The sequence below is a fragment of the Charadrius vociferus genome, unplaced genomic scaffold (assembly GCF_000708025.1).
Source record: "Charadrius vociferus isolate BGI_N301 unplaced genomic scaffold, ASM70802v2 scaffold429, whole genome shotgun sequence".
Classification (NCBI taxonomy): domain Eukaryota; kingdom Metazoa; phylum Chordata; class Aves; order Charadriiformes; family Charadriidae; genus Charadrius; species Charadrius vociferus.
Genome location: NW_009650250.1, coordinates 1,942,811 through 1,956,186, shown reverse-complemented (window position 1 = coordinate 1,956,186; position 13,376 = coordinate 1,942,811). Strand labels below are relative to the sequence as shown.

The 13,376-nt window shown below is 36.3% G+C and overlaps 1 protein-coding gene across 1 annotated transcript in view; it reads right to left on the bottom strand.

Annotated features, from left to right (window-relative positions):
* The window catches only part of BMPR1A (bone morphogenetic protein receptor, type IA), a 46,644-nt gene that overhangs the window by 2,793 nt on the left and 30,475 nt on the right, over positions 1-13,376 (bottom strand). The window contains exons 3-10 of the mRNA XM_009893031.1: positions 8,663-8,825; positions 6,633-6,735; positions 5,004-5,103; positions 3,772-3,871; positions 2,768-2,912; positions 1,845-2,037; positions 1,154-1,451; positions 195-370 (exon numbers count right to left, since the gene is read on the bottom strand). Of these exons, the coding sequence (XP_009891333.1) occupies positions 195-370; positions 1,154-1,451; positions 1,845-2,037; positions 2,768-2,912; positions 3,772-3,871; positions 5,004-5,103; positions 6,633-6,735; positions 8,663-8,825 (1,278 nt within the window). The remainder of the gene's footprint in view (positions 1-194; positions 371-1,153; positions 1,452-1,844; positions 2,038-2,767; positions 2,913-3,771; positions 3,872-5,003; positions 5,104-6,632; positions 6,736-8,662; positions 8,826-13,376) is intronic.

The window sequence follows — 13,376 nt, the reverse complement described above, 5'->3', positions numbered from 1 at the left end:
AGTGGGAGGTGTCCCTGCCCATGGCAGGGGGGTTGGAACTCGATGATCTTCAAGGTCCTTTCCAACCTAAACCATTCTATGATTCTATGATAGGCCTGTTGATATAGCAGGCTTGTTATATTATTTCCTGGAGAAGTATTGTTAAAGTGAGACAAGGGCCTGCTAGATTTTATACAGAATATTTAAAAGTTTACCTCCTGTGACGCAGCGCCGGGCCATTTCCCAAATGATCAGCCCGAAACTGTAGATGTCAGCCATGATGTATGGTTGGAAATGGTTTTTATTCAGGCTTTCATCTAGGACCTCTGGAGCCATGTAACGTTTTGTTCCCACTCTAGTATTCAAGGGAACATCAACTTCGTTTGTGTCACTGTATGAAAATATTAGGAAGTTAGTGAATTGTGGACTATTACAAGACATGGTATGAAATCCTGTATGATGCAATCACTACACTGCAAAGCTCCCATTTACAAATTAAATTCTTTCTTTTCTTTCCCTCTCAATACTAAACTTAAAATACATTGTACCTCCCTGAAAAAGATTATCTAGACAAATGACAGTAAGTATGGAAGTTGACAGTTTACTGCTTCTTTTGCAAGACACTGAAAACACATATGAAAAAACTGAATTAAATGCCACTATGAAGATGAGTATATTTGGTAACAACTGAGAAAATTATTTGCAAAGGCTTATGTTTTCTTTCAGCCTCTATTGTAGCAAAAGACAACTCTCTGGCTCCGTTGAACTTAAAAAAAAGCATTCAATAACACTACTATAGTATTACTTTTTCAATTAAGTTTCAACGCCCTTTACACTGTTCAAATTTTCTATGAGATAATTTATAATGAAATTACATGATAGCAATTACTATGAAAGGCCAGTTTTGAATAAAGAATGAATTAGTCTCCTCTTCCTTTCCTCTACAAAGCTACTTCTATTTTCCACAAGAAGAGTCTTTTCATTGTTCCCTTAACAACCTATTTGCATCTTGATGCTTACCAGCACTCAAAGGAAGAACAGCATTTTACCCTCAAAAGTGAAAAAAACTGAAAGCATGCAACCAAATGACTATCTTCCTTTTAAATTGGACATCTGGCACATTAAAAAACAATTATATGAAAGTTTTCCCACTATAGAGGATTTGTTCATCTACCTGTTAAACTTGACTGCAAGACCCAAGTCAGCAATGCAGCAGGTTCCGTTTTTCTTTATCAAAATGTTTTTACTCTTCAGGTCCCTGTGTGCAATAGCAGGCTTGCCTTGTGTCCCATAAATTTCTGTGTGTAGATGGCACAGACCACATGCAGCAGAATACGCCAGTTTGAGGAGAGCCCTGTTGTCTAGCGTAGTGCATTTCAGAAAATCATACAAAGATCCATTTTCATGATAATCTGTAATCAAGTAAAGCTGTGTCCAGGAGCCAGTGCCTTTAATATCTGCAGCTATGAAACCTACGAAATATATAAACAAAGTTTTAATTTACTTGTACAAAATTTTTTTTATGCAACAGATTTAGTAAGAATTCCTAAAGCTATATTGTCGTGGACTGTATCAAAGGATACCTGTTCCCCTTATGAAAACTAATAATGTAAATGCTCAGATTTCAACTATACACGAGGTTACTATTCCGGTCTTCCAGCAAAGAAATTGCAGACACATTTCCAACCAAGAGCAGCAAGATTCTACCCTTCTAATAACATTTTATTAGCATACCATTAAGGGATACCCACCTGATTATTCCAGAGAAGCTGACATATAGCCCTCAAGCCACGCACTAAGAACTACTTTCCTCTTTCACCCTCACACAAGCCCTCCAGCAGCCAAACAATATACTGCTTCCTTACCAAGGATGTTTTCATGACGCATTAAAACAGTTTGGTAAATCTCTGTTTCTCGGAACCAACTGGCTTCTTCTGTGGTGAAAAACACTTTCACTGCGACTTTTTCACCCCTCCATTTACCCATCCACACTTCACCGTATCGTCCTTTTCCAACTTGCCTCACCATTTGAATTTGTTTGGCAATCGTGCGCTGAACCTAGGGAAGAAAAAAAAAAAAACCACCAAGAAAAAATGAGGGGAAGGTGGAGGAGATCAACCAAAAGCACCTGGACAAGCTGCTTCTCAAGCTTGGATTGCTTTGAATTTTGATCCCATCGTAAAATTTGTTCAATATTATTTTCCATTATTCCCATTTCAAAGTCATTATTGCTGCCTCCAAGAAAGAATTGTATAACAAACACCAAAAGACTAAATCAGCTCAACTTCTTATTGAATTCAGATGCATTCTCTTGCAACTCTGTTTGTTTCTATTTTATAAAGAACTACAGTCATCTGTCTCACTGGCTAATTTTCATGCAAGTATTATATAGGATGGTGCATCAAAAATTATGAATCAGCCAATAAAACGCAAATCTATTTTATTGGACAGTGGACACTAAGGAAAAAATACATCTGAGTTTGTTCAATTCGATACTGGTATTATCCATTCATTGCGTTTTTATCTTAATGTCTGTAGGCTCTAATTTTTCTTTAATTTTTGCTGATGCCAACAGACTCCCTAACATATAATCTAATTTTGCGCTTCAGTTTAGTTATGTGCAAAATACTTTTGTACGTGTTTACTTTGTACTATATGTTTCACAGTAATTGCATACAAAATAATGAACATACTCTATGGATAAACTGCTTTATTCTACGCAATAGGTACAAACCAAGCTTTATATTTGATGGAGTTCAGTGAAGAAAAATCTTAGTTTATGATTTACCAACAACGGTAGTCCTGATCCACTCCCAGAACTCTGTGACTGGTCAATAAGGTCTTTCAGTGACTCCCCAGCTGGAATAAACGCTTCATCTTGTTCCAGGTCACGATTATAACAGTGCCTCTTTGCCATCGACTTACAGTAATGCCTGCAAAAATAACAGAAGTTAAGCTGAACTCCAAAACACTCTTCAAAACAAGTAGAAAATTGAGCTAGGCAAAAAGCTCTTTAAATAGCTTTTTTTACCGTACCCTTTTTTTCAGAAATTTTTTCAGAAAGTTTTTTTAATACTAAGAAGTTGTTGTAACACATGTAGAGGCACGTCAGTTTATTATGAGTCAGGTGGAAAACCAGCAGTTTTAATACACAGCTCACTGCCAGTGTTACCAGCGTAACATCACTCGTTTTGGTTTAAAGTAACAAACTGAACCTTGAACCATGGCAGATGAGGCTGGCACATGCACATTTCTACTGAAACTGCTAGAACAATGATCATCTCTTCAGCACAGGACTGGAGCTGACAGAAGAAGGCACAGTCTCTTGAACTGCACCTGCATAAATTGCCATAGCTCAGCTGGCCAATTGTTTAGTTTTGAAACACAGCAAAAAAAGGAAAAGTTATAAACCATGTCCTTGTCGCTTTAGGTTTGCAAAAGCACTTCACAAAGGTACATCTCAGAAATAGATGTAATTTAACTATCAAAATTCCCGTTTACTGAATGCTGCAGCACCAAAGTTATATGTAACTTAGAAAACTGTAAACACTTGGTAGCCAGAGGAAAGGATCGAATTCACTTGAATTCTAGGCTGTGAAGAATTCATTTTATCTAGCAATGCAAACTGCTATCCACAGAAATGTGAAATTAAATTACAACAGTTTCACTTCCAATCTATTTTTGTCAGAAATACATAGGATTAACTGAGTACATTTACAACATTACTGTTCTGTTCACACTCATTTGAATTAAAATTAAAAACTTTGCCAGTTAAGAAAGCACTTTCCTTACTTGTAACAAAAGCAGCTAAATAAGATGATCATGACAATTATGCAGACTGCCATAGAGATCAGCACTGCCATCCAACGAATGCTGCCATCAAAAAGTCCATCTATTTAAAAAAAAAAAAAAGTAGTTAATTTTCCAAAGTCTATTAACTAAACTTCTATTGAAACCAGTTTACTTAGGTATGATATTTTCATATCCTGTGTATATGTATGTGCACAAACTGAAACACGGGAGGTTTTGTCTGAACATCAGGAAATACTTTTTACTCTGGGGGTGATCAGGCAACAATCCAGGTTGCCCAAGGAGGCTGCGGCATCTCCCTTCTTGGAGATACTCAAAAGCCACCTGCATGTGGTCCTGTGTAACTGACTCTAGGTGGTCCTGCAGGGGGGCTGGACCAGATGATCTCCAGAGGTCCTGTCAAACCCTCAACCATTGCCAAACATCAGAAAGGAGCAAGACAGCTGATGCACATAACATATCAGTTCATATGAAATTCCACAAAATTTATACTGTTTTAGTATCAAAGTAAGTATTTACATCAGAAAAGTAGAGATAATTTCATTTGAGTGACAACAACAACAAAAAAAAGGATTTAACTTGACATTTCTGAGTCGTTGGGTTTGGTCGACTCTTGTTAGTTTGTTCTTAGAAACAGAAATGAAGGACTTACAGCAGTAAGATTCTGAGATGGTATTAAGCTACACTTAAACCAGTAATATTTGTCTAGCAACAAATGAGTAAGTGCATGAAAACATAAACTCTTTTCACTGGGAACAACAGCAAGAAAAGAATGAATTTACAGTAGATAACAGTTAACAATGTCAGAATGCTTAAATTTTTAAGACACGTTCATCATGGCCAAAGCACAGCACAGATCAAGAAAATAATTTTTAAAAGAAAAGATAACAGGCTGTGGAAACAGAATAAAAATGGATCAAAAGATCAAACGCAGATCAAGATATGAGCAAACTGAGTAAGAAAATAAAAACACTGTGAGGGACTGATGGAGGAAAAGATTAACTTGGATGTGGCAGAAAAGGAAAACTGGAAATAGAGTATGACATGTACTACAGAGCTTTATATCAAAATTACTTAGTAAGGAAAAAATAGATCTGTGCAATACTGTAATTACATTTTCTCCTTTTTCTTTTTTTTTTCCCCCTGTTCATCAGGAAGAATAGAATCCACATAGCATTTATTAGTAGCAGTGTGAACATCTAGGAGCTGTTTACCTGTACTATCAAGTGGTGGTAATGTTGGTTGTAAATCCTGATTGCAGAAATCAGTCCGACAGCACTCAATCGTTCGACGTAATTGTGCTTTAGGCGAGTCCTGTTGAAGGAGAATTGAATAAACATTCAGATTTTGAAGTGATCAGCTAGGATGGGGACAGGTGACACTACTGATACAACACAGCACAGACAGAAGTTTAAGCTATTTTATTTTAAAAAACCCCCACAATTTAACCTCACCATTTAATGTATGAGATGACTTCCCAGCAGCAGACAAGTATCATCTAATCTCTTTGGATGCATACGTTCTATATCCACATTTTTTTTATTTTTCATGGAACTTTTTTTACTCGGTGCACAGAAAGAGATGGTTCCTATTTACCATTTCATACATTGCAAAATTTTTAAGCTTGGTCAAGAGCAGTCAATCATATATTAAATAAATACTGCTCTTAAGACAAAAAAAACCCAATTCCTTTAGAAGTTATTCTTTTGCACTCATCATAGCAACGCTGCTTGCTTCAAAAACATCTTCAGTGCACCACATAAAAGATGAGGGGCACAAAATCAATCTGAAGGTAAGACACTAATATAAATACAAGAACAATTTCAGGAGGTCATGACACCTCAGGTCTGATTTATAGTAACCCTGAGCATTCACAGCTATAATTGAAGTCAACCATGCTTCCAAAAAGCAGTGCTACTGACAACTACGTTATAAATGCAAGTCCCAGAGATTTAAAATTGAGTATCCAAAACAGCGACAGCATTTTGGAAAGGAAACAAAAAAAAAAAAAAAAAAAAGGCAAGCAACCCAGCTGGTGATTACCCCGGCAAGCTTTGTTTAATGTAAGCAATGCGACAAAAGAAAAGGCAAAATCCAGTCTTCCAAGGCAATATTCAGTTGCCTAGCTAGTGTTACATCCCTGTCTTCTAAACAAATCCTTGCTTTAACTGTGTTTTCAGTTTCAACTTTTGTAACAGCTAAAGAAATTCTAAAGGCAGCCATCTGCTTAATTATACCTCTTTAAATCAAAAGCAAGTTATACTCATGCGAGTAACAATACATAACTCTTCAAGAAAGGAAAAAAAAAGCTGTACATTGGACAGGAAAACATACTCATTTGATAAACTGTGTGTACATGTTCATGAAACTTTAAGGGGCTCTTGTGTAATGTGTGAAGACAAGTCCTTATGCCTACGCTCTTCTGTCAAACGAGCTGAAGAACCCAAGAAATTCCAAATTAAAACAATCGAGAAATTCTACATTAGAACATAAACTACTCAGATAAATTAGGTTGACTATAAAGTTGTCTCTTCAACTGAGGAAACAACTGACAGAAGTAAAAGCTTGATGTCCCCTGTTCGTTTTGTCAGTGCCTTACAGATACTTGCAGAGAACTCCAAGAAGCCAGGACTCTATTCCAATGTTTGCTCAAACACCATTAAGTGTCCTTTCTGTCACTACTCACCCATGATTGTTCAGTCCTGTTCTCCTCAGTGGTAAATGGAGACATGCAAAATTCTATGATTGCAGTTGTAAACTAAAGAGATTTAAACTGCGTATGCAGTTTCCATACATAATCTCCATGGAAACCTTAAGTTTTAATGATATCTCATTTTTTTTACCTTGCACTGGAAGTCTGAACCTTCATACTTCATGCAGCCAGAAGCAAGCGTGGGTTCTCCATGTTCATCTTCTTCAATGATAGCAAAGCAATGCCCATTAGTTCTGGAATAAACATATCAATTGTGCTTTACCAGCATGTTTGTTGTTTAATATGCAGCATTAGTTGACCCCCAAACCCATTAAGAATACCAGAATAGCAATATCTAGAAAAATTCCTCTTTAACACAGTGGTTACCATACAGTTTGAGAACAAAAGACCCCCTACAACAGTATTTTCAAAAAGAACTCTGTAGGGATGTTTTCCCATCAATATTCTTTCTTCTACTCCCTCACCCCCTTCAAGATTGCTCATATCTAACCACACACGCAGTCATTCAGAAACAACTGAGGGGGGAGAACAGCGGAGATCTGACTAAAAGAGACTATAAGATCTGACTAAACTGACTACGATTTTATAGGGTAAAAAAAATTTAAAGATATCACTTGTGTGACTGCAACGATAAACTTTCAAAGACAAGTCCTAGTATGTGAAAGGTGGCTATTTCAAGGTCAAAAGCTCAGCCACACTTTTCCCACATAAGCTCTCTCTCAAATATTCAGCCTTTAGGGCAAAACAATCAAATAAACCCCCAACCCATTCTGAAGTTGACAGTAACAAACAGATTACATTATTTTAAAAACATGGCACTTAAATTGTCCATTCTCTCTTTATACAAATACTTTGATTTCTATACTATATAAAAATGTGAACAATATTTCTATGGAATCCCAAACCAGTTCACCATAGTAGGTCTGTGCTTTCAATACCTGTAAAATTAAGATTTTATTAAGTAAATCGAAATTCATTCATTCTCTCAACACAAACACTAAGGAAAATAAATCCAGAAATATTTTTGCTTGCCAATTTTTTTTTTATTTAAATGAATGTAAAGAAATGCAGACTTGGGAAGCATAATTCCATAAACTACCCTGCACATGAACACTGCATCAGTGTTACTAACTCTAACAGCTTTATCATCAGAATAATGTCTATACCGCCATTAGCTCAGAGGCAAAAAATCAGTAAGGCCTATACCGACTGCATACACCAGAGGGCGATAAAAGGCAAAAAATAAATACCAAAGGAATTGAAAGACAAAATACTGGATCGTAACTGAACATTTTGTAGTTGAAAAACTATGTTCGTAAAATACTACCTGTGTTTACATTTAAAAGATAGCAGTGTTTACTCTACCTCTTTGGGTTCCACAAAAACCGCTTTATCTGTCAAGTGACAGCTTTAGAGAGGCTTAATATTACATGTTAAACACAAGACTCAAATTACAGTAGCAAGTAATATCTTTTCCATTATGTATCTTTATATTAATTCTTAAGGAAGAAAACAGAAGGGCCTTAAACACAGAAGTGGAAATGAAGAGAAAAAAGGAAAATGAAGGACATTTCACAACATGAAAAAGACACGTTAAGCAAACACATAATCAGTGCATGAGTCTGTTAGGATTCTTATGCCTATAAAAGTTAGAACCACCGTCCTGTCCCTATACGTTCAGAGGCTTTTCTTTTTCCCGCCCCTACCTTTCCCCTCATACTCTACAACTAATGAACGTGTAACAGGAAGAATTCTCAGTAAATGGCTATGTTGGTAACATTACCTTTTGACTACTAGATGAAGAAATACTAGACTGAGCAGGCAGGTAGTCATATCAGAAGTTTAGATTTGGGTCATTTAGTACTCACCCAGTTATAAAATGCTACAGGTTACTTAAAACCTCAGTCCTTCAAAGCAGTTGCTGGGGGCAAAATGACTGGTTGCAAATGGTTTTAAAGTATGGTGAAAGCAGTATTGTTTACATACAGATGGTCGTGGGGTTTAGTGCTCAACTCTTCACAGAACCAGTGAGTTTCTCACCAATTACAGGCAAATCACGTGACAGAACCTCAGTCAGAACTCTATAGAGACAGTTTGCTCTCTCACGAGCAAAAATGAGCCTCTTCAAAGACCCCCTTCTATCCTGTATGCAATACTTACATGCATGTGTTATTAATAGCATCATCTGGACAATGTCCTGAGCAGTAGCACTTAAGAAAAGGTAAGGTGTCCTCTGGAGCCAGCGTTACTCCATTTGCTTGTTTCTTTTGGTCAGGATTTGTCTTCATTCCTGTGCCATGAAGCATGCTGTCTAGATTTTGACCTGGACGTTTAAATAAATAAAAAAAAAACCAATAAATTTTTTTTTTTGCATTTCTTGTAACTGTTCAAGAGCTTTACAGGCAACACACGACAATAGAATAATTATGTTAACAAATAAATGAATTATACAAGATATAAGAACTCCCAAGATTACAGCAGAAATTTGAGTTAATAATTTTATTCTAGAAATACCTAGCTCAAATATTTTGTATCTTAACAGACCTTCCAACCATAATAAATATAAACAGAAAAAGGATATTTTCCCTTTTTCAGGTGGGGCAGAAAAGCAGTGATGTAACTGGTAAGAATTTTCTGAAGAAAGGCTTTCTCATTCATGTGTTTAGAAAACCAAAATGCTGACCGCTTGATAACCACAACAGTATGATTTTGTGCATGACTGAACGTACTTAATATGCAATTTTCTAATTTTCTGAACTGAAGTAATTTTTTATGGATTCACAGTCTCATAGAAGAGCAGTAATAACTCCAAAATCGCTTGGGTTTTTTGATCTCTGTATGCATTAGTAGTTCAAAACAGAACTAAAGTAAATCTTGTTTGCAAATTAAATTTCAGTAAATGACATGAACATCCACACAAACGAGCTTTCAGAGAAGAAAAATAGGGCTAAATTACATTCCAAGTATCCCTCAATTTCTCAACAGGAGAAGAGTTGAGCATCATTTGTTCTAGTTCATATTATTAAAGTGCTTTTGTGAATGCAGGCATTCAGAAGAAAAAAATCCATCTGTTTTCTTCTTAGCGAAGAGCATCCAGAAAAAAAAATATTTAGGAACATTATCTGCTTCATTTGGAATTTGCTTTGTGACCACTACATGAGATAATAACACCTTCATCCGTCTCCCCCAGCTTTATCACACGTAATTTTACCAACAGAAAATCCCTTTCTGCCCATCACCTAACAGTATTCTTGGCTCTAAGTCCTCAAGGTGTGAACCAAATAAAGCTAGAAGAGTTGTGGACAGACTGTCACCTGCACTGACACAATTTACAGCAAGTGTCTGTGGGTGGCTCAGTGTGCAAGATAAGAGAATAACCAGTTAGGACCGATAGAAGCTTTTACAAATTCAGTTATAATTAAAAAAAAAATGGAGGTACCTCAGTACCTCTCAAAAAGATTGTAGTCACAATAAAAATTTCAATTTATCTAAGAATAAAAATATATATATATATTTTGACCAGGAAACTCAGTCAGATTCTTGCGGCTTCCTGCCAAACCCGTCGAACGCTAGCTCTAGAGTAATGAGAACATTACGCTCATGTTGTACCTTGCTTGAGAGATGTGCAGAAAAACTTAATTAAAACCCCGTGCAGATACCACCCTCCATATCACTCTATTGTAACATCCACTACATCATTCAGCCAAATGTGCTATTAAGCATTTGTGGAATTTGATCTTATAATTCTGAAATAAAGCGGACTTGCAGATTTCCTTATCTAATTAGTAGAGCACACCCAGTGCTTTTTTCCCCGATTCAACCATTTCCCTGAAGGTAAGGACACTGTGCCTTTTTCAGATACAACTAAGGGTATATCCTAAGAAAGTACAGCACCATTTACCTAAGCCCTCAAATCACTTAGCCGTGTCTTATTTGAAATGTAGTTTTTGTAACAGCACTTCATTAACACCTGAGTTAAAATTCTTGATACGTATACTGTTAACAAGAAGGTCCAGTGCTAATAATGGAGTTTACCTGTGCAACAGGTATTTCCAATTTAACCAAAAGGAATTTTGCACATATGAAATAGCAACACCTCCATCTGTCCCCTCTTCTACAGTTTTCTTCCCAGCAAAACCTGAAAGCTTATTTTAATACTGTGCTACAGATGTCACACAACATTCTTTATTCACATTTAAGAGATCCTTACCTCCTCAGAGAACAGGTAATTCTACTTAATATTTAAAGGAAAAGCTACTGCATATGTACAAATACTGTCTTTCCTTCTAATTTTGTTGAACTACTAACATATCTTTCCTAATTAATGTTATAAAATGGCCTTTATCTTCAGGGACATTCCACATGTTAAAAGTCTGAATACTTTATGATCTATGTCTCACAGCCACTCATCCATCTTCCTACCCTGAGCACTGAATGCAGCATTTTTTCCAATTCATTAGAAGAGAAATCAAGGAATCCTTAAAGCATGGCTTCTCCTAGCTCAGAAGACAAAGAACAAACTTTTTATGCAGGTCTGGGATCTTTTAAAGAAGTATTACTCTTTGTAAACTAACACTGATACATGACTACAGGTACACCAACCTTTTATACTAAAGAAGATTAAATACATTTTTCCTCTTAATTTATTATGATGGATTGTATAACAAGATTTATGAAAAATACATACCAAATAAAATGAAAAATAGGTAACTATTTTCAAAGAACCAGCATCTTTGTCTTTTGCACAGTTTTTATAGGCAAAGATTTTCATTCAAAGCAAAAACAGACTATAATTTCATTATCTTTGTAAGGTGAAAGAGAAACGATACTCCACGGTAGCCTGTTTTCATCTTACAGGTAATATCTGAATTGCACAAAAAAAAAAGGGGAGGGGGAGAAAAAAAAAAATAATCACTTCCCTCTTGCATTTTTACTTTCTAAGGCCGTAAAGAGAACTCTTATTAAACAGGAGCTTAATTGAGTATCCAGGAAAGGAAGAAAAATGAAAATATTGAGACTGTTTGGGATCACTTCAAAAGAAAAGTTTTTAATAGCCCCCTGTATAGATATTATACCTAACCTGTATCCTTTATCGCAGTACTTCAATTCATCCTCAGTATGTCAAGAAAGATTAGCGTTTATCTTAAAGACACTAGGTATGGGGAAGGGAGTTGAATGTGGAACATGACTTGGCTTCCATTCACCTGAGATGTTTAGAGGGCAGGTCAAGATCTGAACAGGGTCACAGGATGTTTCATTGCTGTTTTTCCTGGTTAACAGATACTGGGTGAGTGAACAAGAGTGAATGAAGGATGTGCCTAAATGACATCTTGCTTCAGGAACCATCTGACCTTCTTGTACCAGGGCTCTCATTATCCCCCAGCCTCAGAGCTCCACCTCTCAAACAGTCACATTGCCTTATCTTCCTTCTGGGAGCAGGAGAGAGAAAGGGAGGATCACGTCTGAGGGATCTTGTGACACGACACTACACTACTTGATGATGTAATTAATGGCTTCTTTTCCATGACACATGCAGCTGTCAGCTCCACGGTGCAGCTAAGAAACACACATACAATCTTACATAACCTACAAAAGGTGTAGATGCTATGCATTAACGCGTACAGCTTCAAAAGAAAAATGCTTGCACTGAAATACAGTACCCAGGGATTTCAGGCACAGCAAAGCTCCTTTTGCCATTATTTCCTACCCTCTACCTGTAAACTGCACCGGGCTGGAGGGGCAAAATAAGATACATTAGCAGCAAATAAACTGTCACAGGCTGGAGGACTTGTTCAAGATCCTGGGCCAGTTTCAGCCTGTTTGTCCAGCCTTGAGAATGACACTATCATATACTTTTACACATGGAAACTGCTCTATAACGTGTATTTTACAACATCTAAAAAAACCTTACAACTTTCAATGAAACATCAAAAATGATCGTGAGCTGGAACATTCTCCTCTTCTCATGTAATCACAGCATAAGACAATAAAGAGAGATAAGCTGATGGGACTTCTAAGTTCCCAGTTTGTCATTTGCTCTGCCCCATCACAACACTGTCTCACACATATTGCATTAATATTAAATTTCTAGAAGTGTGAACAACTGCTACAGATAAGAAGGCATTAAAATGGCTGTTTAAAATTAAACTTTTTTTAATAAAAAAGAACAGCTCCTGCCAACGTATCATAGCCAACCCTTGATTGAAAATATAAATTATTCAAAGAACTACTTCCAATCATAGAAAATAAGTTAGACTATAAAATGTATTTTAAAGAACAGTACATTAAAAATCCCACTATGTTACAAAAGTAAGTCTACTTGAAAGCATGGCTTCAAGTACTAATATTAATATGGATAAACTTTAAAAGGTACTGTGTGTGACCGTGAAGTGCTATCAACCACTAAAAACTGAGTTGGTTGCAGCTCAATGCCAGGATACATATATAATTTCATTAAGTCTTCTGATCTAAGAAAAGATTTCTACAACCCATAAAAAAACCAGCTCTATTAAGAAAGGCACAGAGAGCAGTAAGTGAAAGAAGGTAAATACAGAAGTCAAATTACGCCTATAGTTTCTTACTTAGCTGTACCCCCTCCACCTCCACAAATAAAGTTGCAATGCTAGAACTAGGAGCCTACAGCATTCACATTGTTCAATAGCTTTCTGAATTCACAATGGTATAATTAATATAGATGCTCCACATAAAAACATTTTTATTCCAGAGTAAATTATCCTTAAAAGGGATTTATCCTAGCAGAACTACAGTATTCTCAGCATTACTTTGTAGCTATTCTGATCCAAGCCTGTAAAAACCAATAAATTCAATATTTGAATAAAAAGAATCTTTGTCAGAAGCCCACCTTCATCTGCCT